The sequence below is a fragment of the Leptodactylus fuscus genome, chromosome 2 (genome assembly GCF_031893055.1).
Source record: "Leptodactylus fuscus isolate aLepFus1 chromosome 2, aLepFus1.hap2, whole genome shotgun sequence".
NCBI classification, from domain to species: Eukaryota; Metazoa; Chordata; class Amphibia; order Anura; family Leptodactylidae; genus Leptodactylus; species Leptodactylus fuscus.
Window position 1 is genome coordinate 22,870,811 of NC_134266.1, and position 27,020 is coordinate 22,897,830.

Consider the following 27,020-nt stretch of genomic DNA (forward strand, 5'->3'; position numbering starts at 1 on the left):
TATATACAGCGCACTGAACCTACAGAAAAGGCAAATCCATGTTGTGGACTGCACTATCCAAAATGGCACAAGGGCACCAGGGAGATTACAGAATTTGTAGTGGGGCCCAGGAGCTTCAAGTTATAGCTCTGATGGGGGGACTGTATTCTGGGTATATAGGACCCTTTCCTGGTTTTGGAAGGACCAGCACAGTTGCCTCCACCACAGTTCCTTACCTCCTGCAACCATTCATGTTGTGGGATCCTGGGCCTTGTTTTTGTAGAACAGGTTACTAGTGCTACCTCTAGGGACAGCAGGGCATTGGGTTAGGCATGGAATATCGGTATTAGACAGGTAAGAAGGTATGTTGCGCCCCACCGGAGGAGAATAGATCTTTCTAAAAGGTATGCAGAACCCCTAAAACTGCAGTGACCAGGTCTCCTTTCTTTCCTATATGTACGGGGTACCCTACTGTGCTCTGACTGTAGTGCCCAGTAAATGCCCTGAAGCCAATCCCGGCTCAAAATACCAACACTTATTAGAAATGACTTTGTCCTCAGCTGCCTTGGGCTTTATCAGCTCCCCTGGCGACTTCTGGGCCTCTAGCCAAATGTTCTCAGCTAAGAAGGGGAGTTTCTGTAAATACCTCCTGTGTCCAGGGCAAGTTGTAACTCATATTGTCTATCACTTCCCTTATCCACCTTGGGGTGCCGCCTCCACACACCGCCATTGTGTGCTCTGTCCTTATCTATTCTTAGCTGAGCGAGCAGTGGCCAAATGATGAAATGTAATGCAGGGAGTATTGTGAAGATAGTGGCTACAATACAGGCGCTCATCCGAAACACCACAAGTGTTTGGGAATGAGCAGTATATTTTTGGCATGTGGGAGGAAACCCGCACCAACACAGGAAGAACGTACAAACTCCTGGCAGATGTTACCCTTGGTTGGATATAAACCAGAATTCCATCCCGCACCCTCAGAAGTGTTTAGAGTAAGACAAGTCTTTTCTTCATGCTTTAGTTTCACGCGGTCACTAGATTATGTCTGTGTTATGACGTATAATGACGCCGATGTGACCCCCGAAACACAAGAAGCGGTCTCTAACGTCAGACAGAAGTGCCAAAGAGAACAAGTGACCGTTATTCCTGTATTTGTCAATACCATATAGACTATGTATTCATGACCTGTACAGTACTATAACAATGCTTTACGGTGGCTGGGGGAGAGGATAGGCTCCCTTTAAAGGGATTTTACCACTAAATCGTATTTTTTTTGTACGTTAGATGTCGGAATAGCCTTTAGAAAGGCTATTCGTCTCTTACCTTTAGACGTTGTCTCCGCAGCGCCGTTCCTTAGAAATACCAATTTTAACCAGTATGCAAATGAGTTCTCTCACAGCAATGGGGGCGGGCCCTAGCGCTCAAACGGCGATGGGGGCGTCCCCACTGCTGCCAGAGACCTTTCTCCAGCGACGCCTCCATCTTCAACAGCAACCGTGTCTTCTTCCGGCTGGGGTCACACTCCGCTCAGTACGCTCCTGTAGTTCCACAGAGAACTACAGGAGCGTACTGCACATACACGCAAGAGCAGAGTGTGACCCCAGCTGGATGAAGACGCGGTTGCTGTTGGAGATGGAGGCGTCGCTGGAGAGAGGTCTCTGGCAGCAGTGGGGACGCCCCATCGCCATTTGAGCGCTGGGGCCTCCCCCATTGCTGTGAGAGAACTCATTTGCATACCGATTAAAACCAGTATTTCTAAGGAACGGCGCTGCGGAGACCACGTCTAAAGGTAAGAGACGAATAGCCTTTTTAAAGGCTATTCCAACGTGTTGGTTTAGTGGTAGAATCCCTTTAAGGAGTGTTAAGTTCTTTACTATTGTGAGTAAGGTTGTGAGCCGACTGCTGCACCCTCAACACAGGAGTGACTCTGACAGCCCTTACCATTTGTTACCCATAGATAGGGGAGTGTGAAGAGACTCCATCCACACTGCCTAAAGGCCATCACCCCCGTATACAGTGAAAAAGATATAAAGGTTTTTTTTGGTTTTTTTTGAGGGGCAGACTATAAAACCCCCCCAAAAGAATGAATATTCTCATACCACCGTCCATGAATCAATTACACTAAAAATAAACGTTAATAAAACATTACAGTAGACAAAGACGTCAATTTAGATTTACAATATACAAATATATTAAAAAAATAAAAAAATGTCTATTTATATGCGTAACAATAAAAAAGATGCAAATTATGTGTACAAAAATCTTTAGAAAACAAATGTGCTTTGGTCTTGGAAAAAAATGCTGCAAAAAACCTAGTAAGAGGGTGTAAGGGTAAGTTCATAATGAGTTTTTTGGTCAGGATTTTGAGGCCGTATTTGCTTCAAAATCCTGACCAAAAAGACGGCTCCCATTGAAATCAGTGGGAACCATTCAGGTGTTTTTTTCCGAGAGCCAGTTTGTTCCAGCTCCCTGAAAAAGAAGCGACATGCTCATTCTTCAGGCATGAAGACGCACTCTCGCCTGGACTAGGCCCATTCATTGAGCCTAATCCGGAGCGGAGTACGCGACTGGATGCCGATGCAGAGCGACTACCTGTTTTTTGGACCGCGACCTCAGACGTTCTTCTATTGGGAGGCTTTTTTTGAGGCGGATTCCTGACCAAAAAACTTTGTGTGAACTCAGAATAACCTGTGACCAGGACTGAGAAGTCCAATGACGTCCATCATCTGATCGGCGCTGTCACCCTGAGCATTTTGATGTCTTGTTTGCCCTAATCCGTTCAGCAATTCCAAAGATATACTGTAAGCCCTTAGGTTCTATTAGCCAAGTGGGCGGTAACGCTGGTGTAGGGGCTTTTCTGACCCCACGACAGGTTCCTAAAAAAATCCCCTGAACCTGGTAAGAATAGTTCCATGCAGGGGATTTGGAGTCTTGTAGCAAATAAATATACATACTTCATGACGGCAGGAGGGACTAAACATGGCTGCCACTACTATCACTGGGTGTAAGAGTCTCCCTCATGTTCTGGCTCTCATTGGAATAGTTTCCAGAATCCTGGCTATTGCTCTGAGATCGATTTTCAGGAATTATTTGCACTTCTGTATTGGCGTCCTGGACGATGTAGCAGCGCTCGGTCGTCTCCTCTTCATGCAATAAAAATGGCTGGTTGATAAAATCTGAGGACGACTGCCCCAAACCCTGAAAAAAAAAGCAAAGACAATAACGCATTGAATAGAACATTTACCCCCTAACTGGGTATCCCATTGGAAAAAAGCCCCAGCCCAAGGTCAGGTTGGGAAGCCGTGTGACCACAGAGGGTGCGGATACCAAGAGGTGTAGTACAGACGCGGGAGAAGCCATTACAGCCCTAGAGAGGATTGAAGTGGGGGCTGCATATAGTGGGATCCTCCTACTGTCTCTATAAGGATATATCATCGCTGACACTGATTGGTATTTCTAGGGCATGGACAGGTAAAAAAAAAAAGTGCCAACTTTATTAAAGGGGCTTTCTCGGCTAAAAATATTGATAAGTCCATGTCAATATCATATATGGGGGGGGGGGGTCTGCCATCAGACAACCCCATAGATTAGCTGTTATCAGAAACTGATACAAAAAATGCAGCAGGAAGCAGACAGCGCTGTTCTCAGTGTAGTGGTGGAAATGAGACACTGCAGCTTAGGTCTTATTCAAATGAATGGGGGCTGATCTGCAGTACCATGGTCTGGCCACTATAAAGTGAACGGCACTGTCTGCTTCCTGCTCCCTTTTCTGTGTATCACCTCATGAACGGGGTGACAGACCCCCCCCCCCCCCACTGATCTGATATTGATAACCTATACTTAGGATAAGTGATTAATATTTTAGCCCAAAAACCCCTTTAAGAGGGATGAACCTTCTAATAAACTCCAGTCACTCAGGATTTCTTTCCTTACCCAGACTCTTACCTTATTACAGCTTGATGGTAGTTTATTGGATGGGAAAAATATTCGATTTATGAAACGTTTCAATGGGTAGAAGCAGACGTATAGCATGACCGAAATCAGAATGATTCCAAAAAACGTGAGTCCTGCGATCCATGCGACCAGATGAGACCGAGGATCTAGGACGAAAGAGAAGACAAGACATTGGCCCAGCTTTACTACTGTCTTTACAACTGGATGCTATGACAAACGTGACAAACCTTTGGCACAACGTGGAGAATATCATGAGGGTTAAATAATTTTTTTACTTTTTAGACATGTGGGTGTGGTGACTCATAAAAGGGGGTGTGGCTTAAAATCAATACAAATTGTGATGTAATTAGAGATGAGCGAGTACTGTTGGGATCAGCCGATCCGAACAGCACGCTCCATAGAAATGAATGGATGCACCTGGTACTTCCGCTTTGACGTCGGCCGGCTGCTTAACCCCCCGCGTGCCGGCTACATCCATTCATTTCTATGCGAGCGTGCTGTTCGGATCGGCTGATACAAACAGTACTCGCTCATCTCTAGATATAATATTCTGGCTCAAAGTAAGCCGAGTACAAGGTGTTATAAATGTAGACAGTATAAAGATACGGCAGATTTATCACCTACATGTGATGTGGGGAAGAAGAAGAAAACCAACAGGAAGAGGAAGAAGACACCGCATAACACTAAGATGGACTGCATGACTGATTAAAGCAAAGTAATTATGTAAAAGCTCATTTCTGTCAATCTTTTATCAATATCATCTATCTATCTATCTATCTATCTATCTATCTATCTATCTATCTATCTCCTCTATCTATCTCATCTATCTATCTCATCTATCTATCTATCTATCTATCTATCTATCTATCTATCTATCTATCATCTATCTATCTATCTACCTAGTATCTATCTATCTATCTATCTATCTATCTATCTATTATCTATCTATCTATCTATCTATCTATCTATCTATCTATCTATCTATCATCTATCTATCTATCTATTATCTATCTATCTATCTATCTATCTATCTATCTATCTATCTCCTATCTATCTATCTATCTATCTATCTATCTCCTATCTATCTATCTATCTATCTATCTATCTATCTATCTCCTATCTATCTATCTATCTATCTATCTATCTATCTATCTATCTGTCTATCTCCTATCTATCTATCTATCTATCTATCTATCTATCTCCTATCTATCTATCTATCTATCTATCTATCTATCTATCTATCTATCTATCTATCTAAATCAGGTATGTATCTACACTCCTTAACTTTGAAATTGCAATACTAAGAATAAAAATTCTTTGAGTTCTGGAAATCTCAGGATGGACACGATCAGTGAGGACATAGGCACGTTGCGATCTGCTGGAGTGATAAACCAAGGACTCTCAGTTCAAGGATTCTGTTCCACTCAGTTTGCGACAAGTGGTGATCACCGACAGGAGACATTGCACAATCCTCCCACAACACCTGATCCAATTTTTGGGGTTTCATGTGGCTAAAGACTTTGCTTTCAATCTGGTTTTTATGCCCCTCCCACAGATTGATACAGTAATTTGCAGATCTTAGCGTCACCTTGCAATTCCTCGATCTGCATAACCTTTAGGGCCCCTTCACACGGCGTAAGCGCTCGACTCATTCTGAGCCGTACACGCAAGTGCTTCTAAACACTTCCCATTCACTTCAATGGGAGCGCGCGTAAAGCCGGCTTTACGCGCGCTCCCATTGAAGTGAATAGGAAGTGTTTAGAAGCGCTCGCGTGTACGGCTAGGAATCAGCTGAGCGCTTACGCCGTGTGAAGGGGCCCTTAGGGATGGCCCTTCTTGGTGCTGCAGTGTTGAGGAGTGCACTATATGTATACACCGACTCCATGGTCTATATACTACATCTCTGTGTACCTGTTGTGATGCAGTACTCCTCGCTGTACACACTGCTCCTATTTCTGTCCTTACAATTCATCTTTGCTTTCACACAGTAAGTTGTTGAGGCTTCTATAGACTCTACCCTGAAAAATGGCAGCTCAGCGTCTATGACCTGTAAGACGGGGTAAAACAGAAAACATTCAACCTGATATCTAATTTGACAGCCAACAAAACTGATGTACCTGGATGCTGACGGGTCTCTACATATTCTCATATCAACCCTTTATTACACACTTTATACAATTTAAAAATAAGAGTGGGGGGAGGGAAGTGCATGTTTAGGACTCTCTATAACTATATGATAACTTTTTATCTTGATCCTATTCCGTTAACTGGCGGCGTCCTTCTAGCAAATGTTACACTTACTTCCAAACTATCCGTAGAATTGTTCCAAACTTTCACCTGGTACAGCCAAGTACACAGAGCTTTCATCATGGAGTTATTGAATCCTTCAGGTTCCCTCACATTAATGTTCAGTCCGTTGTTTACAATCCTAATCTCCACATCTTTTGGTGGCCCAATAACAGCTGTAAGAAAAGATATTACAAATGAAACACTTCTAGAAATTTCTTAAAGGAGTCTGACACCAGAACCTGCATATTAACATCCCTGCAGATAGATAGGTTAGTGTCACCAGAACCAGCATATCACCCCAGCCCTGCAGATAGATAGGTTACTGTCACCAGAACCAGCATATCACCCCAGCCCTGCAGATAGATAGGTTACTGTCACCAGAACCAGCATATCACCCCAGCCCTGCAGATAGATAGGTTACTGTCACCAGACCCAGCATATCACCCCAGCCCTGCAGATAGATAGGTTAGTGTCACCAAAACCAGTATATCTCCCCAGTCTTGCAGATAGATAGGTTAGTGTCACCAGAACCAGCATATCACCCCAGCCCTGCAGATAGATAGGTTAGTGTCACCAAAACCAGTATATCTCCCCAGTCTTGCAGATAGATAGGTTAGTGTCACCAGAACCAGCATATCACCCCAGCCCTGCAGATAGATAGGTTAGTGTCACCAAAACCAGTATATCTCCCCAGTCTTTCAGATAGATAGGTTAGTATTACCTTAATTATACAGTGTTTTCCAATTTTGACTGAGATATCACAGTTTTTGTCAATATGCATATGAACGCTTTGGAGAAACAAGGTTGTCGCTATTGCTGCAAAGAGGTAACAGCAACACCCTTATTGATCCAAAAAGTTTCTTTCCATAGTGACAAAATCAGTGTTAAACAGGAATGGAAGGAAAGCCCCCATAGAGGTGTCATCCGAGTGCATTCCAATGCAAATCTGTCCCAACTTGAATGTACAATGGGCCGTGTGCATGGGGTCTTATTTAAGTCATTTGCAATCACTTTGATGATGGCACTTACTCTCTTCGGATGGATTAAACTGTATAACACTGGAGCTTTTTTCTTCTCTCTGACTGTCATACACAGAGACACGGAGGATAAAGTGTCCACTGAAGGACAACTCGGAGCAGTCACACTGAGTACTTGTGATATTTTCACATCCCTTTATTTTAGTGCACCTGCCACTTAAAGACCGGCTACAAACAAACAGGATTGGTATTAGTTTACCATCATAGAGAGGCCATTTTACATTATACAATTAGGCCGAGTTCACACAATGAAATGGTCAAGTGCATGTCTATGTCTAAACGATTTTAATAAATAAGCAGTTGAGTTGCAATGCCAGACAAAACCTATTGACAAGGGTGGCGCTGTTTCTAATAAGAAAAAAAATTGGATTCTTTTCTTGGTCACAGAAAGTTCTTTTAAAACCTTTCTCGCTGAATTTTTATTTTCATTTTTATCTCTCCACCTTTAATAAGCCATACCTTCCCATAGCCATAGAGAGCTTGTTTTCTGTAGGATAAAGTGGACTTCTCACTGGCACTATTGAATTTATGACTTAATTTTGATGCAATGTACTGGGAAACTAATAATAATTTTGAAGGGGGTGGAAATGGAAAAAAATCTCAGTTGCAGCATTTCCTTACAGGTTTTTACTGCAATCACTGGGTGACAGGTTACCTTTACAATCCGCACAACTCCAAAGTCATATAGTTTTTATATTTTAATATAAAGCGGTGGGGTTGGGGGCTTCCTTTGGCTCGGGCCCATTAGGGGATTGACACTGCCCCTATGTGGGCAAGCCGTAGCCTGCCAGCACTTACCACTTTTCCACAGAAAATGTGGCATTTGGAGACCGGTCAAAGTCCCACTTCAGTAGATATCTTAAGTCTCGCGCCTCCATCCTCAGGTTATCCGGAGGTGCTGTAAGACAAAAGAGAGACTTTATAAAGAAACTCTTACTCCTTCTTAAAGCGGACCTTTGTACAGGATATGTTTTGTTGTGTTCTTTTGGGATTGTGTAGGCAATTCCGGCAAAAACAGAATGATGAAGACCATCTAAAGTAAGTGTACCCTATAGGTTTTCTTTTAGTTGAACCCCATGTACAACCCCAGTTTCAAAAAGTTGGAATGCGGTGTAACACGTACAGAAAAGAAGAATGCAATCATTCGGAAATCTGATCTATCCATATTTTATTCACAATAGAACATACAATGGCATACTGTATAGCATACACTGTATAGCATTCAGCCAATCAATGCTGGTTCTGCAGGACGAATAAGGGCCGTTTCACATTAGCACTTGCCTCCCGTCTGGAAGGAGTCCGCAGGAGGACCCCCCCTGAACGGAATATCGGCACAACTGCAAGCGCTGTGCAGTTATAGCGCACGGACCTGTTATAGTCTATGGGGTCCGTGCGCTTTAACTGCACAGCGCTCCTCCTACACACTCTCCTCCTGCTACTCGTGGACTTGGTGACTCTCCTTTAGTCGAATAGTGGTTTCCCCTGAAATGAGCATTTTTTCCCATAGACTATAATGGGATGCGATATTCGACCGAGTAGTTGCATATTGAGGCTCTACTCGAAACAAATATCGAATCTCGAATATTTCACTGTTCGCTGATCTCTATTCATCAGTTTCTTACCTCTAGCAGGTGCTGTGAAACATTCTTCTGGGCTACTTTGACTGAACTCCAATGTAAGTTTGTTAAATACTCGAACCTTGATGCAATATATTTGCTCAGGAATGAGCTCATAGGGCGGAATGATATATGTGCGCATAATGACACTTTTATATTTCTACACAGGAGAAAAAAAAAAGTTTCGTTCGGTGACAATGACATTATTGTAAAATACACCTCAGTGCCCTAAGGGGAAACGTAGGCAGATTATCACATTGGCGGATGCTGGTTGACAATAAATCAGGTATGTTCACAGGGTGCAATTTTTTGTAGCTGAAAAATTCCGCCTCCCATTCACTTCAATGAGTGTCATGAGGTGGAATCTTCCTGAAGATCAAGCAGATGTGGATTTTTTTTTTCCCTCTAGTTGGATTTTCCTGCCTTCCATTCAAATGAATGGAGGCTAGTTTCAAGCGGAATTTGGAGCGGATTAGGCCGAGTTCACATGGACTTTTTTGGTCAGGAATTTGGTCAGGAATTTGCCTCAAAATCAGCCTCCAAAAAAAGCCTCTGTAGGTCCCACATTGCAGAAACGCAGCGTTTTTTGTTGCATATTTTGTTGCGTTTTTTTGAGCCAAAGCCAAGAATGTCTATAACAGGAATGGGAAATCTATAAGAAGTTCTTCTACTTCTCCCTTCTGCTCAATCCACTCCTGGCAGCAAAATCTGCACCAAAAAAAGCTGCATTTTTGCAAAGTGGGGCTTTAGCTTAAGGTGGAAAAAAATCGCTATGTTTTACAGTACCAGTATATGTACTATATACTATATGTATATTGTGAATGCAATTTTGTCTAATCCTAGCTCCACACTGCAGAAAAAAACGCTGCGGAAAAGCTGCGTTTTTGAAAAACGCAGCATCTCAATTATAGTTGCGGAAACGCTGAGTTTTTCCCTCCATAGATTTCTATGGAGAGTGTGAAAACCGCAGCAAAATCGCAGCGTGATAAATGTGTTGCGGAAACTCTGCAGAAACGCAGCGGAAAAGCATCAAAATCCACAGACAAAAACTCACTGTTTTGAGGCTAAGGCAAGATGAAGGCAAAAACGTGATGAAAAACTCAACAGAAAACGCATATGAATTTCCGTAGCACAAAACTGAAAAATGCGATGTAAAAAGCATGCACATGCATCTTTTTCCGCGACAGAAAACGCAGCGTTTTCTCTACGTTTTTTTTAACGCTGCGTTTCTGCCCAGTGGGGCTTTAGCCTAATAGAGTCCTATTGGGAAGTTTTTTTTGGAGGCTTATCTTGAGGTGGATTCCTGACCAAAAAACTCCATGTGAGCTCAGATAGATCAGCAGTAGTTGATCACGGAGACCCCACCACCACCACCATAAGGGACTTGGTCCAAATCAAACAAGCTTTATTGGCACGTCCAAATGGATATTCCTCGCCATCCATATGTACATACTCAGCTGCTGATCTGCACAGGTTTCCCCCTAAATGCAGTTGAGCAGGGCGGGGGTCCCCCGATCTAGCAATTGTTGCAAGTCTCAGCAGACAGAACATGAACAGTACAGTGACAGTCCACTGCGAGGAAGGAATGTAATTTTCTCTAACACAAACTGGGCCGGACTCTAACTCCAACGCCTTGACACCAGAGACATCTTCATGAATGTGGCCAAGCTTACATAGAGGGCACCTCAACCTGGAGATTAGGGTTGCTTTGTAGGTGTATGAACCCCCTTGGCTTTCTTTTAACATTCATGATGCATGATCCTTAAAGACACTTACCTCCTCGGTGGATCCATTACTTCTAAGAGTTAAGTTATAGTCTTCTTGATACAGAGGGTCTGGGGATGAAATTTTAACTGTTACCAATGCGTCGCTGACCGTGACCTGGACATCGGGAGGAGGTTTAAGCTCTGGTGAAATGGGCGAGATAAAAATATGCAGTTATTTTACAGTAATTTTCATTCAAAATAATCTATGTCACCCGGCACGGCAGCTCAGCCCCATTCACTTCAGTGGCACGGCCATAGGTAGGTGCTTCTACCCCGCTCTTCAGCTGCTCGGTGAGGATCCAGGGTCAGAGAGGTTTTCTAGGATTTTAAAGGGGCTTTTAGATTTTCACTATTTTAGATAAACATATGCCCGAATAGCCTTTAAAAAGGCTATTCAGGTGCTGCTAATCATTTTACCGAAGATCCCTCACCTGTTTTTATTAATTACCGTTAAAGCGGATATGCTAATGAGTCCAACCGTGCACCCTGGGCATTCCGTGCACCCCCCCAGCATCATACCTTATTCACGCCCACCTCTCTTGCTTGTGCTTCCAAGCCGCCCTCCTCCTCCCTGTGATTCACCGCCTCCAGCGTCTGTATTCTCAGCGGTTCTGATTAAAATCTCGTGCATGTGCAGTAGCGCTCCCTCCAGAGCGCTACTGCGCACACTCCCACACCATTTTCATGTAGAGAACTTCGTGACCGTACAGCACATGCGTAGCACGCTCGCGTAGTTCTCAAGTAGAACTGAGACTGTCACAGTGTCCGCCTGAAATCGGCAAGACTTTTTCAGTCACCACATTCATAGACCTGATGGACCCCATTAGGCTCCATTCCCACAGAGTAACACGCCGCTCATTCTGACACGTAAAAACGTGTCACAGTGAGGTGCTTCAAAATAGATCCCATTGACTTCAATGGGTGCCGGCTTACAGGCGTATCACATTGAAAGCAATAGGTAAAAAAGCCTCCCATTGAGTTCAATGTGTAGCGCACGTAAGCCGGCACCCATTGAAGTCAATGGGATTTTGTTTTGCTGTGCTCACTCTGACATGTGTTTACGTGTCAGAATGAGCGGCGCGTTATTCCGTGTGAATGGAGCCTTACAATTACTGGTGTCCATAGGGCTCCATGTGTAACTCCTATGTTAGAGGTCCACCTGGTCCATTTATCTGATCCAGCCCATACTAGTGTGAAACTAGTGTTAGGATAGAAACTGCTGCTCTATCACTGAAATACTCTGTAATATATAACATTATACGGGTGCTGTTAGACTGCTGGCTCATTCCAATGTAGGTGCCGTGTTGTGGTGGCAATAGGCACAACATCCTACAGAATAGAGACTTAATAAAAAGGGGTCCCTATGAAGAGGCTAGTGGTCAAAACATGTACAAAGAAAGTCCTATACATTGGTATACAGTGATAGTTCCATATATAGCATGTGACTGTGCGCTCCACGTCTTTGGTGAATGGACATCTCATGGATCTCATGTAGGGTATTACAGAGAGAAGAGCTACGACGGCAGAACATAATCCACTCACCACGGTTGGGGTCAAAGTCTTTAGAGCTTGATAGGGATTTTCCATCTGTTGTCGTAGCCGAAACCATTACGGTATAATTATGTCTGTGATCAAGTATATTAGAGAAGATATGACAGGAGCAATCATCAACAATAGGAGCGCAGTCCTGAAACTCGCTGTCTGGTGCTCCGACCCTTAAAACCAATACAAAGAAAAAATCAGCTGGAGAACAGAGAGTAATGGTCACTTATACATAGTACTATTAAAGGCTCTGTTCACACTTACAGATTCCATCCTTGTAGTCTTCTTTTTTTTGTTTATAAAATATTGTAATCAAATCCTAAAAATTTCGGATTCCGGTCGAACCAGAGACTTTTGGATCGAATCCGGTTCTAACCAAACCAGTTTGCACATCCCTACGGAGTCTTTTCTGTGCATAGAGCTTCTCTATCCTGCCTAAGGCCTAGTTCACACGGGGCACGGGATGGTGTATTTTGGTCCTGATTGTGACGTGGGAAGCCATGTCAGAATAGGGCCAAAATGCGCCTGACACGACTGTCGCAGATTCCCGCTCCAGAGTAGGCCCAAATGAATGGGCCTAGTCCGGAGGGTGCTGATACGAGGCGGACGCAGCCGCAGAATCCACCTGAAGAAAGGGCAGCTCGCAGCTTTTTTCCGTGAGCGGGAACATACCAAGTAAGCTAGCGGTCTCCATAGACCTCTGTTGTGAGGGGGCGGATTATGACGTGGATTCACCACCAAAATCCACCCCCTCTTGCCCCGTGTGAACAAGCTCTTACTTTCACCTTCTGATATGTTTTATTGTGTAACTTTCACCTTCTGATATGTTTTATTGTGTAACTTTCACCTTCTGATATGTTTTATTGTGTAACTTTCACCTTCTGATATGTGATCTGCGTTTTATTGTTTTCTGTTTTTCACACGGCGGCACAACGTTTTAGAAATTGGGGTTGCCCCTGAAGCCTTTCCTATAACATGCTCTGATTAGTAAAAGGAGACATGAAACCTACTTCTTATAAACAGCTGTAAAGTTGACTTGTTCGTCTTCATTAATACAATTGTGATTCCAATCCCATAATACTGAAAATCGGTCCGAAGAAGATTTTGAGATTATTACTTCAATTGTTCCCAGATCTGTAAAAAAAAAATAGAATTGTATTTGCAAAATGACTTCCTTTCCATTCTGCTTATAGTCTGTGTGGTGTAAGAGCTCGTTCACATCTGCGCCCGGGAGTCTGTTCTGCAGGTTTCCGTTTCCTGCACAAAACAGGGTCATGAGACGGAAACCTGCAGGAATCTTTCCAAACCCATTCATTTGAATGGGTTTGAAAAGTGTCCGGCCATGAGTGTTTTATGCTCTCTGCGGCAAAACAGTTTTTTTTAAACCGGACACAGAGTCGGACATGCAGTACTCTGTGTCTGGTTTTAAAAAAACGGTTTCGCCGCGGAGAGCTCAAAACGCTCACCGGCGCTCACGGCCGGACTCGGCATGACAGGTTTCCGTCTTCTGCATGCAAAAGATGGAAACCTGAAAATGGAGTTCAGGCGGTGGTGTGAACCCAGTGTAAGCAGAAAATAAGAGTGTCACAGTATGGAAACTGTCAGCAAGAGGGTTCAATCTGCCTTTGATAGATCTTATGTGATGCAAGTTGTAGGGCCAATCAGCATGGATAAGAAAATGTCCACTTACACCAGCTTACTGTGTAAGCGGCCACAAGAAAATGACCGCTAACTGTGTAAGCGGCCATTTTCTTGTGGCCCGGGCATGCGCAGTCAAGCTCTGCCCGAGGTCTGATGGCAGAGCTGACTGTGCATGCCTAGATTGAAACCCAGGACAGAAGAAGACGCAGGGAGAGGGCATTCCAGAAGAAGATGGAGGTGTTGCTGGAGAGTTCTATCGTAGCATTGGGACCGCCCCCAGTGCTGCGAGAGAACTCATTTGCATACCAAAGAAAACCGGCATTTCTACCGAACGGCAGCGCGGAGAAGACATCTAAAGGTAGGAGAAGAATAGTATGAAGGATTCTGTTGCTTTTACTCCCTTGCCCATTCCTGAATAGCTCCTGCATGCCAAGATTATAGCAGTCTATGGTGAGCTAATGGTCACAGGTTCAAGCCCATGAAGGGGGTTGAAAAAATAAGTAGCAACGGAAACCCCAACACAGGTGTAAACCTGTGACAAATAATACCACGGCAAAGACAAACCAGTGTCTGCAGGGGTCCCGCTGATCTTAAATTATGGACCTATCCTAAGGTTAAAGGGGTATTCTCATGTACGTAACTATTTTTAAATTTGTAGATAATTAAAAGTGAAACATTTTTTGCAGAGTTTTAAAGATTTTCTCTAAATATCTTGTGGTCACAGTCTTGTTGTCTTGATCGGTTGCCATCAGATACGACCATGAATGCAGGAACTTTCTAAGGTCAGAGATCAGCCATGATGTCCTTATTGTGGCCGGGATATCTTCTCATACATGTAGTGTCCCTGCCTGATAACCCGGCTACAATAAGGAAATCATAGCTGGGCTCCTGACAAGTCCCAGACCATAGAAAGTTTCTGCATTTGTGGTCATAACCATTGGAAACCGATCAAGACAACAAACTGTCACTACTAAGATGGTTAGAGGAAATCTTTAAAACTCTGCAGAATTTTTAATTACTTATATTTACAAAAATGTTTCACTTTTAATTATCTACAAAAATCGATATGATTCTGTTCATGGGAATACCCCTTTAAGTCAATTAATAAAGCTCAGAAAACCCATCTGTGGCCAACGTTTCAGCTTTGACACAGCGGACCCCCGACGGACACCATAATAGTCAATGGGTACGCCAGTGCCCGTGCGTAACCGCTAAAATAGCGGCCCGTCTCTCCATCGAAAAAATGTCATGTAAGGGTTAATAAATTGTTGAAATGATCAACAAGCTGTAAATTCAGTAGATGTTTAAGGGGGGAGATGAATGGCCACGGACAGGTTTTGCATTTGCAAGAAATTCTAACCCGCCCCAACAACAAACCTGGCAGAGGCGTAGGCATCCTCCTGTCAGACAAGTGTTCATTTGCCCCTATCCAGGAGCTACCTGCCCTTAGCCCCCCCTCCTTTGAAGTGCATGCTGTTCGTATCTACTCACCCGCCAACCTCCGACTGGCCGTCATATACCGACCGCCAGGACCTACCGCTGCCTTTATCGACCACTTCACCACCTGGCTCACACACTTCCTATCTACAGACACCCCCACCATCATCATGGGGGATTTCAACATCCCCATTAACACAGACCACCCTTCCGCCTCCAGTCTCTTGTCCCTCACCACCTCCTTTGGTCTCTCCCTCTGGTCCTCTTCTGCCACCCACATAAAGGGGGGCACACTAGACCTAATATTTACCCGCCTCTGCTCCATATGCAACCTCTCTAACTCTCCATCCACGCTCTCTGACCACAACCTGCTAACGTTCTCTGCCCTCTCTTCTCCAACGGACCCCCCACTCTCTAAACCACCACGCCCCCGCAGGAACCTCAACCGCCTTGACACCTGCACCCTCTCAGATTCTCTCCTACCAATCGCTGACATATCCTCAATCCAGGACACAGATGCCGCTGCTGCCTTCTGGAAGAAAAGCCACTCCCAGGAGGATTTCCTCAGGTACAAAGAGGCAGTTCTTACATTTAAGAACTCCCTCACCGCCGCCAAGCAGGTCTACTTCACCACACTCATATCCGCACTCTCTCGCAACCCCAAACAACTATTCTCCACCTTCAACTCCCTCCTCCGTCCTCCTGCCCCCCCTCCGACATCACTTATCTCAGCTGACGACTTCACCTCCTACTTTAAAACTAAAATTGACACAATCAGAGACAGTCTCACCCTACTCCCCCGACAATCCATCCACCCAACTACTCGCTGCTCCCCATCCCTGACCTGTTTCTCCTCCATCACTGATGAAAAACTCTCCTCCCTAATCTCCAAATCCCACCTCAACTCCTGCGCGCTCGACCCGATTCAATCACATCTCATCCCCAAGCTCACTGAAGTTATCACTCCAGCCCTAATCCATCTCTTCAATCTATCCCTAACCAATGGATCCTTCCCCTCAGCCTTCACACACGCCACTGTCACTCCTATACTTAAGAAACCGTCCCTCGACCAGTCCTCTCCTGCCAACTATCGTCCCATCTCACTGCTCCCGTACGCCTCAAAACTGCTTGAGCAACAAGTCCACTCCAAACTCTCCTCCTATTTCTCATCCAACCTGCTCTTTGACAGACTTCAGTCAGGCTTCAGACCCCGGAACTCCACTGAAACTGCCCTAACAAAAGTCACCAATGACCTGCTAACCGCCAAAGCCGAGCGCCATTACTCTGTCCTCCTCCTCCTTGACCTCTCCTCTGCCTTTGACACAGTTGACCACTCCCTGCTGTTAGAAATTCTCTCATCCCTTGGTATCTCAGACCTGGCCCATTCCTGGATCTCCTCATACCTCTCTGACCGCACATTCAGCGTCTCCCACTCGCACACCACCTCCTCACCTCGCCTTCTCTCTGTAGGTGTCCCCCAAGGCTCCGTCCTAGGACCCCTCCTGTTCTCCATCTACACCCTTGGCCTGGGCCGACTCATAGAATCTCATGGCTTTCAGTACCACTGCTATGCCGACGACACCCAAATATATATCTCTGGACCAGACATGACCTCCCTGCTGGCCAGAGTTCCAGATTGTTTAGCGGCCATTGCCTCCTTCCTCTCCTCCCGCTTTCTCAAACTCAACATGGAGAAAACAGAGTTTATCATCTTCAGCCCATCCTGTATGGCCCCTCCACCTGACCCATCTATCAAAGTTAATGGAACCCCACTTACCCCTGTCCCACAGGCCCGATGCCTTGGGGTAACCCTGGACTCCGACTTATCCTTCAAACCACATATTCAAACCCTCAACACCTCTTGTCGCCTCCAGCTCAAGAACGTCCACCGAATCCGCCCCTTCCTCACCCCAGAAACTACCAAGATGCTCGTCCAGGCCCTCATAATCTCCCGCCTAGACTACTGCAACACCCTTCTGCATGGACTCCCAGCAAACACCCTCGCCCCCCTCCAGTCCACCCTAAACTGTGCTGCTCGCTTAATCCACCTCACCCCCCGATCTTCATCGGCTGCTCCCCTCTGCCAGTCCCTCCACTGGTTACTCATAGCCCAGCGAATTGAGTTCAAGCTACTAACGCTAACATACAAAGCCATCCACAACCTGTCCCCTCCATATATCTCTGACCTCATCTCCCGCTACCTGCCCACACGTAACCTCAGATCCTCCAACGACCTCCTACTCCGCTCTGCCCTCATCCGCTCCTCACACAACCGTCTCCAAGATTTCTCCCGTGCATCCCCCATACTCTGGAACTCCTTACCAAGACACATAAGACTGACCCCCACAATCACAGGATTCAAGAAGGCCCTGAAGACTCACCTATTCAGGAAGGCCTACAACCTCCAATAACACTATCACCGCACCGCCATCTGTACAGTCTCCCCCTCTCCTTCTGTCTCTACCCCCTTCCCTCATAGATTGTAAGCCCTCGCGGGCAGAGCCGTCTACCCCACTGTGCCAGCCGATCACTGTTAGTATGATATGTACCTGTATATTTTGTGAATTGTATGTAACCCCCAAATGTAAAGCACCATGGAATTAATGGTGCTATATAAATAAACTATAATAATAATAATAATAATAACTTTTTTTTTTATTGTCACATTTTCATTGTTAAAGCCTCAGAATATACACCATTAATTCACGCAATATATACAGTGGGCACAGAGCACAGACCCGGAGTATATAGTGGGCACAGAGCAGTAGTATATAGTGATCACAGAGCACAGAATGGCAGTATATAGTAGTCACAGGGCACAGACCCGGAGTATATAGTGGGCACAGAGCAGTAGTATATAGTGATCACAGAGCACAGAATGGCAGTATATAGTAGTCACAGGGCACAGACCCGGAGTATATAGTAGTCACTGGTGATAGACAGGCAGTATATAGTAGTCACAGGGCACAGACCCGGAGTATATAGTGGGTACAGGGTATAGACCCAAAATATATAGTAGTCACAGGGCACAGACCGGCAGTATATAGTAGTCACTGGTGATAGACAGGCAGTATATAGTAGTCACTGGTGATAGACAGGCAGTATATAGTAGTCACTGGGCACAGACCGGCAGTATATAGTAGTCACTGGGCACAGACTGGCAGTATATAGTAGTGAATGGGCACAGACTGGCAGTATATAGTAGTCACAGGGGACAGACCGGCAGTATATAGTAGTCACAGGGCACAGACTGGCAGTATATAGTAGTCACAGGGGACAGACCGGCAGTATATAGTAGTCACAGGGCACAGACTGGCAGTATATAGTAGTCACAAAGGACAGACCGGCAGTATATAGTAGTCACAGGGGACAGACCGGCAGTATAAAGTAGTCACTAGGCACAGACGGACAGTATATAGTAGTCACAGGGCACAGACCGGCAGTATAAAGTAGTCACTAGGCACAGACTGGCAGTATATAGTAGTCACAGGGCACAGACTGGCAGTATATAGTAGTCACTGGGCACAGACCGGCAGTATATACTAGTCACTGGGCACAGACTGGCAGTATATAGTAGTCACAGGGCACAGACTGGCAGTATATAGTAGGCACAGGGCACAGACCGGCAGTATAAAGTAGTCACTAGGTACAGACTGGCAGTATATAGTAGTCACAGGGCACAGACTGGCAGTATATAGTAGTCACTGGTGATAGACAGGCAGTATATAGTAGTCACTAGGCACAGACTGGCAGTATATAGTAGTCACAGGGCACAGACTGGCAGTATATAGTAGGCACAGGGCACAGACTGGAAGTATATAGTAGTCACTGGGCACAGACCGGCAGTATATAGTAGTCACTGGGCACAGACTGGCAGTATATAGTAGTCACAGGGCACAAACTGGCAGTATATAGTAGTCACAGGGCACAGATCGGCAGTATATAGTAGTCACTGGGCACAGACTGGCAGTATATAATAGTCACTGGGCACAGACTGGCAGTATATAGTAGGCACAGACTGGCAGTATATAGTAGTCACTAGGCACAGACTGGCAGTATATAGTAGGCACAGACTGGCAGTATATAGTAGTCACTAGGCACAGACCGGCAGTATATACGGTAGTAGTCACTAGGCACAGACTGGCAGTATATAGTAGTCACAGGGCACAGACTGGCAGTATATAGTAGTCACAGGGCACAGACTGGCAGTATATAGTGGGCACAGGGGACAGACTGGCAGTATATAGTAGACACTGGTGATAGACAGGCAGTATATAGTAGTCACTGGTGATAGACTGGCAGTATATAGTAGTGAATGGGCACAGACTGGCAGTATATAGTAGTAACAGGGCACAGACTGGCAGTATATAGTAGGCACAGGGCACAGACTGGCAGTATAAAGTAGTCACTGGGCACAGACTGGCAGTATATAGTAGTCACAGGGCGCAGACTGGCAGTATATAGTAGTCACTAGGCACAGACCGGCAGTATATAGTAGTCACTAGGCACAGACTGGCAGTATATAGTAGTCACTGTGCACAGACCAGCAGTATATAGTAGTCACAGGGGACAGACCGGCAGTATAAAGTAGTCACAGGGCACAGACTGGCAGTATATAGTAGGCACAGGGCACAGACTGGCAGTATATAGTAGGAACAGACTGGCAGTATATAGTAGGCACAGGGCACAGAATGGAAGTATATAGTAGTCACAGGGGACAGACCGGCAGTATAAAGTAGTTACTAGGCACAGACTGGCAGTATATAGTAGTCACTGGGAACAGACTGGCAGTATATAGTAGGCACAGGGCACAGACTGGCAGTATATAGTAGGCACAGGGCACAGACTGGCAGTATAGAGTAGGCACAGGGCACAGACCGGCAGTATATAGTAGTCACAGGGCACAGACTGGCAGTATATAGTAGTCACAGGGCACAGACTGGCAGTATATAGTAGTCACAGAGCACAGAATGGCAGTATATAGTAGTCACAGGGCACAGACCCGGAGTATATAGTGGGTACAGGGTATAGACCCAAAATATATAGTAGTCACAGGGCACAGACCGGCAGTATATAGTAGTCACCGGTGATAGACAGGCAGTATATAGTAGTCACCGGTGATAGACAGGCAGTATATAGTAGTCACCGGTGATAGACAGGCAGTATATAGTAGTCACTGGTGATAGACTGGCAGTATATAGTAGGCACAGGGCACAGACTGGCAGTATAAAGTAGTCACTGGGCACAGACTGGCAGTATATAGTAGTCACAGGGCGCAGACTGGCAGTATATAGTAGTCACAGGGCACAGATTGGCAGTATGTAGTAGTCACTAGGCACAGACCGGCAGTATATAGTAGTCACTAGGCACAGACTGGCAGTATATAGTAGTCACTGGGCACAGACTGGCAGTATATAGTAGTCACAGGGCGCAGACTGGCAGTATATAGTAGTCACAGGGCACAGATTGGCAGTATGTAGTAGTCACTAGGCACAGACCGGCAGTATATAGTAGTCACTAGGCACAGACTGGCAGAATATAGTAGTCACTAGGCACAGACTGGCAGTATATAGTAGTCACAGGGGACAGACCGGCAGTATAAAGTAGTCACAGGGCACAGACTGGCAGTATATAGTAGGCACAGGGCACAGACTGGCAGTATATAGTAGGCACAGACTGGCAGTATATAGTAGGCACAGGGCACAGACTGGAAGTATATAGTAGTCACAGGGGACAGACCGGCAGTATAAAGTAGTTACTAGGCACAGACTGGCAGTATATAGTAGTCACTGGGCACAGACTGGCAGTATATAGTAGGCACAGGGCACAGACTGGCAGTATATAGTAGGCACAGGGCACAGACTGGCAGTATAGAGTAGGCACAGGGCACAGACCGGCAGTATATAGTAGTCACAGGGCACAGACTGGCAGTATATAGTAGTCACAGGGCACAGACTGGCAGTATATATTAGTCACAGAGCACAGAATGGCAGTATATAGTAGTCCCAGGGCACAGACCGGCAGTATATAGTAGTCACCGGTGATAGACAGGCAGTATATAGTAGTCACTGGTGATAGACAGGCAGTATATAGTAGTCACTGGGCACAGACCGGCAGTATATAGTAGTCACTGGTGATAGACAGGCAGTATATAGTAGTCACAGGGCACAGACTGGCAGTATATAGTAGTCACAGGGGACAGACCGGCAGTATATAGTAGTCACAGGGCACAGACTGGCAGTATATAGTAGTCACAGGGGACAGACCGGCAGTATATAGTAGTCACAGGGCACAGACTGGCAGTATATAGTAGTCACAGGGGACAGACCGGCAGTATATAGTAGTCACAGGGCGCAGACCGGCAGTATATAGTAGGCACAGGGCACAGACTGGCAGTATATAGTAGGCACAGGGCACAGACCGGCAGTATATAGTAGTCACTAGGCACAGACTGGCAGTATATAGTAGTCACTGGTGATAGACAGGCAGTATATAGTAGTCACTAGGCACAGACTGGCAGTATATAGTAGTCACAGGGCACAGACTGGCAGTATATAGTAGGCACAGGGCACAGACTGGAAGTATATAGTAGTCACTGGGCACAGACCGGCAGTATATAGTAGTCACTGGGCACAGACTGGCAGTATATAGTAGTCACAGGGCACAAACTGGCAGTATATAGTAGTCACAGGGCACAGACCGGCAGTATATAGTAGTCACTGGGCACAGACTGGCAGTATATAATAGTCACTGGGCACAGACTGGCAGTATATAGTAGGCACAGACTGGCAGTATATAGTAGTCACTAGGCACAGACTGGCAGTATATAGTAGGCACAGACTGGCAGTATATAGTAGTCACTAGGCACAGACCGGCAGTATATACGGTAGTAGTCACTAGGCACAGACTGGCAGTATATAGTAGTCACAGGGCACAGACTGGCAGTATATAGTAGTCACAGGGCACAGACTGGCAGTATATAGTGGGCACAGGGGACAGACTGGCAGTATATAGTAGACACTGGTGATAGACAGGCAGTATATAGTAGTCACTGGTGATAGACTGGCAGTATATAGTAGTCAATGGGCACAGACTGGCAGTATATAGTAGTAACAGGGCACAGACTGGCAGTATATAGTAGGCACAGGGCACAGACTGGCAGTATAAAGTAGTCACTGGGAACAGACTGGCAGTATATAGTAGTGACAGGGCGCAGACTGGCAGTATATAGTAGTCACAGGGCACAGATTGGCAGTATGTAGTAGTCACTAGGCACAGACCGGCAGTATATAGTAGTCACTAGGCACAGACTGGCAGTATATAGTAGTCACTGGGCACAGACCAGCAGTATATAGTAGTCACAGGGGACAGACCGGCAGTATAAAGTAGTCACAGGGCACAGACTGGCAGTATATAGTAGGCACAGGGTACAGACTGGCAGTATATAGTAGGCACAGACTGGCAGTATATAGTAGGCACAGGGCACAGACTGGAAGTATATATTAGTCACAGGGGACAGACCGGCAGTATAAAGTAGTTACTAGGCACAGACTGGCAGTATATAGTAGTCACTGGGCACAGACTGGCAGTATATAGTAGTCACTGGGCACAGACTGGCAGTATATAGTAGGCACAGGGCACAGACTGGCAGTATATAGTAGGCACAGGGCACAGACTGGCAGTATAGAGTAGGCACAGGGCACAGACCGGCAGTATATAGTAGTCACTGGGCACAGACCAGCAGTATATAGTAGTCACAGGGCACAGACTGGCAGTATATAGTAGGCACAGGGCACAGACCGGCAGTATATAGTAGTCACTAGGCACAGACTGGCAGTATATAGTAGGCACAGACTGGAAGTATATAGTAGTCACTGGGCACAGACTGGCAGTATATAGTAGTCACTAGGCACAGACTGGCAGTATATAGTAGGCACAGGGCACAGACTGGCAGTATATAGTAGGCACAGACTGGCAGTATATAGTAGGCACAGGGCACAGACTGGAAGTATATAGTAGTCACTGGGCACAGACCGGCAGTATATAGTAGTCACTGGGCACAGACCAGCAGTATATAGTAGTCACAGGGGACAGACCGGCAGTATAAAGTAGTCACTAGGCACAGACTGGCAGTATATAGTAGTCACAGGGCACAGACTGGCAGTATATAGTAGGCACAGGGCACAGACTGGAAGTATATAGTAGTCACTAGGCACAGACTGGCAGTATATAGTAGGCACAGGGCACAGACTGGCAGTATATAGTGGGCACAGGGGACAGACTGGCAGTATATAGTAGTCACTGGTGATAGACAGGCAGTATATAGTAGTCACAGGGGACAGACCGGCAGTATAAAGTAGTCACTAGGCACAGACTGGCAGTATATAGTAGTCAATGGGCACAGACTGGAAGTATATAGTAGGCACAGGGCACAGACTGGCAGTATATAGTAGTCACAGGGCACAGACTGGCAGTATATAGCAGTCACTGGGCACAGACTGGCAGTATATAGTAGTCACTGGGCACAGACCGGCAGTATATAGTAGTCACTGGACAGTATATAGTAGTCACTGGGCACAGACTGGCAGTATATAGTAGTCATAGGGCACAGACTGGCAGTATATAGTAGTCACAGGGCACAGACTGGCAGTATATAGTAGTCACAGGGCACAGACTGGCAGTATATAGTAGTCACTGGGCACAGACTGGCAGTATATAGTAGTCACAGGGCACAGATTGGCAGTATGTAGTAGTCACTAGGCACAGACCGGCAGTATATAGTAGTCACTAGGCACAGACTGGCAGTATATAGTAGTCACTGGGCACAGACCAGCAGTATATAGTAGTCACAGGGGACAGACCGGCAGTATAAAGTAGTCACAGGGCACAGACTGGCAGTATATAGTAGGCACAGGGCACAGACTAGCAGTATATAGTAGGCACAGACTGGCAGTATATAGTAGGCACAGGGCACAGACTGGAAGTATATAGTAGTCACAGGGGACAGACCGGCAGTATAAAGTAGTTACTAGGCACAGACTGGCAGTATATAGTAGTCACTGAGCACAGACTGGCAGTATATAGTAGGCACAGGGCACAGACCGGCAGTATATAGTAGTCACAGGGCACAGACTGGCAGTATATAGTAGGCACAGGGCACAGACTGGCAGTATATAGTAGGCACAGGGCAGAGACTGGCAGTATAGAGTAGTCACTGGGCACAGACCAGCAGTATATAGTAGTCACAGGGGACAGACCGGCAGTATAAAGTAGTCACAGGGCACAGACTGGCAGTATATAGTAGGCACAGGGTACAGACTGGCAGTATATAGTAGGCACAGGGCACAGACTGGAAGTATATATTAGTCACAGGGGACAGACCGGCAGTATAAAGTAGTTACTAGGCACAGACTGGCAGTATATAGTAGTCACTGGGCACAGACTGGCAGTATATAGTAGTCACTGGGCACAGACTGGCAGTATATAGTAGGCACAGGGCACAGACTGGCAGTATATAGTAGGCACAGGGCACAGACTGGCAGTATAGAGTAGGCACAGGGCACAGACCGGCAGTATATAGTAGTCACTGGGCACAGACCAGCAGTATATAGTAGTCACAGGGCACAGACTGGCAGTATATAGTAGGCACAGGGCACAGACCGGCAGTATATAGTAGTCACTAGGCACAGACTGGCAGTATATAGTAGGCACAGACTGGAAGTATATAGTAGTCACTGGGCACAGACTGGCAGTATATAGTAGTCACTAGGCACAGACTGGCAGTATATAGTAGGCACAGGGCACAGACTGGCAGTATATAGTAGGCACAGACTGGCAGTATATAGTAGGCACAGGGCACAGACTGGAAGTATATAGTAGTCACTGGGCACAGACCGGCAGTATATAGTAGTCACTGCGCACAGACCAGCAGTATATAGTAGTCACAGGGGACAGACCGGCAGTATAAAGTAGTCACTAGGCACAGACTGGCAGTATATAGTAGTCACAGGGCACAGACTGGCAGTATATAGTAGGCACAGGGCACAGACTGGAAGTATATAGTAGTCACTAGGCACAGACTGGCAGTATATAGTAGGCACAGGGCACAGACTGGCAGTATATAGTGGGCACAGGGGACAGACTGGCAGTATATAGTAGTCACTGGTGATAGACAGGCAGTATATAGTAGTCACAGGGGACAGACCGGCAGTATAAAGTAGTCACTAGGCACAGACTGGCAGTATATAGTAGTCAATGGGCACAGACTGGAAGTATATAGTAGGCACAGGGCACAGACTGGCAGTATATAGTAGTCACAGGGCACAGACTGGCAGTATATAGCAGTCACTGGGCACAGACTGGCAGTATATAGTAGTCACTGGGCACAGACCGGCAGTATATAGTAGTCACTGGACAGTATATAGTAGTCACTGGGCACAGACTGGCAGTATATAGTAGTCACAGGGCACAGACTGGCAGTATATAGTAGTCACAGGGCACAGACTGGCAGTATATAGTAGTCACAGGGCACAGACTGGCAGTATATAGTAGTCACTGGGCACAGACTGGCAGTATATAGTAGTCACAGGGCACAGATTGGCAGTATGTAGTAGTCACTAGGCACAGACCGGCAGTATATAGTAGTCACTAGGCACAGACTGGCAGTATATAGTAGTCACTGGGCACAGACCAGCAGTATATAGTAGTCACAGGGGACAGACCGGCAGTATAAAGTAGTCACAGGGCACAGACTGGCAGTATATAGTAGGCACAGGGCACAGACTAGCAGTATATAGTAGGCACAGACTGGCAGTATATAGTAGGCACAGGGCACAGACTGGAAGTATATAGTAGTCACAGGGGACAGACCGGCAGTATAAAGTAGTTACTAGGCACAGACTGGCAGTATATAGTAGTCACTGGGCACAGACTGGCAGTATATAGTAGGCACAGGGCACAGACCGGCAGTATATAGTAGTCACAGGGCACAGACTGGCAGTATATAGTAGGCACAGGGCACAGACTGGCAGTATATAGTAGGCACAGGGCAGAGACTGGCAGTATAGAGTAGGCACAGGGCACAGACCGGCAGTATATAGTAGACACAGGGCACAGACTGGCAGTATATAGTAGTCACAGGGCACAGACTGGCAGTATATAGTAGTCACAGAGCACAGAATGGCAGTATATAGTAGTCACAGGGCACAGACCCGGAGTATATAGTGGGTACAGGGTATAGACCCAAAATATATAGTAGTCACAGGGCACAGACCGGCAGTATATAGTAGTCACCGGTGATAGACAGGCAGTATATAGTAGTCACTGGTGATAGACAGGCAGTATATAGTAGTCACTGGGCACAGACCGGCAGTATATAGTAGTCACTGGTGATAGACAGGCAGTATATAGTAGTCATAGGGCACAGACTGGCAGTATATAGTAGTCACAGGGGACAGACCGGCAGTATATAGTAGTCACAGGGCACAGACTGGCAGTATATAGTAGTCACAGGGGACAGACCGGCAGTATATAGTAGTCACAGGGCACAGACTGGCAGTATATAGTAGTCACAGGGGACAGACCGGCAGTATATAGTAGTCACAGGGGACAGACCGGCAGTATAAAGTAGTCACTAGGCACAGACGGGCAGTATATAGTAGTCACAGGGCACAGACCGGCAGTATATAGTAGGCACAGGGCACAGACTGGCAGTATATAGTAGTCACAGGGCACAGACTGGCAGTATATAGTAGGCACAG

General features: G+C 46.0%; 1 protein-coding gene across 1 annotated transcript in view; it reads right to left on the reverse strand.

Moving 5' to 3' along the window:
- Nucleotides 1–2,952: 2,952 nt before the first annotated feature.
- LOC142194018 (interferon alpha/beta receptor 1-like) overlaps nucleotides 2,953–27,020 on the reverse strand; it is a 47,151-nt gene continuing 23,083 nt past the window's right edge. Inside the window, exons 2-11 of the mRNA XM_075263046.1 lie at nucleotides 13,194–13,317; nucleotides 12,184–12,356; nucleotides 10,652–10,782; nucleotides 8,882–9,035; nucleotides 8,058–8,157; nucleotides 7,252–7,427; nucleotides 6,229–6,395; nucleotides 5,845–5,980; nucleotides 3,925–4,079; nucleotides 2,953–3,177 (exon numbers count right to left, since the gene is read on the reverse strand). Coding sequence (XP_075119147.1) covers nucleotides 2,953–3,177; nucleotides 3,925–4,079; nucleotides 5,845–5,980; nucleotides 6,229–6,395; nucleotides 7,252–7,427; nucleotides 8,058–8,157; nucleotides 8,882–9,035; nucleotides 10,652–10,782; nucleotides 12,184–12,356; nucleotides 13,194–13,317 — 1,541 coding nt within the window. The remainder of the gene's footprint in view (nucleotides 3,178–3,924; nucleotides 4,080–5,844; nucleotides 5,981–6,228; nucleotides 6,396–7,251; nucleotides 7,428–8,057; nucleotides 8,158–8,881; nucleotides 9,036–10,651; nucleotides 10,783–12,183; nucleotides 12,357–13,193; nucleotides 13,318–27,020) is intronic.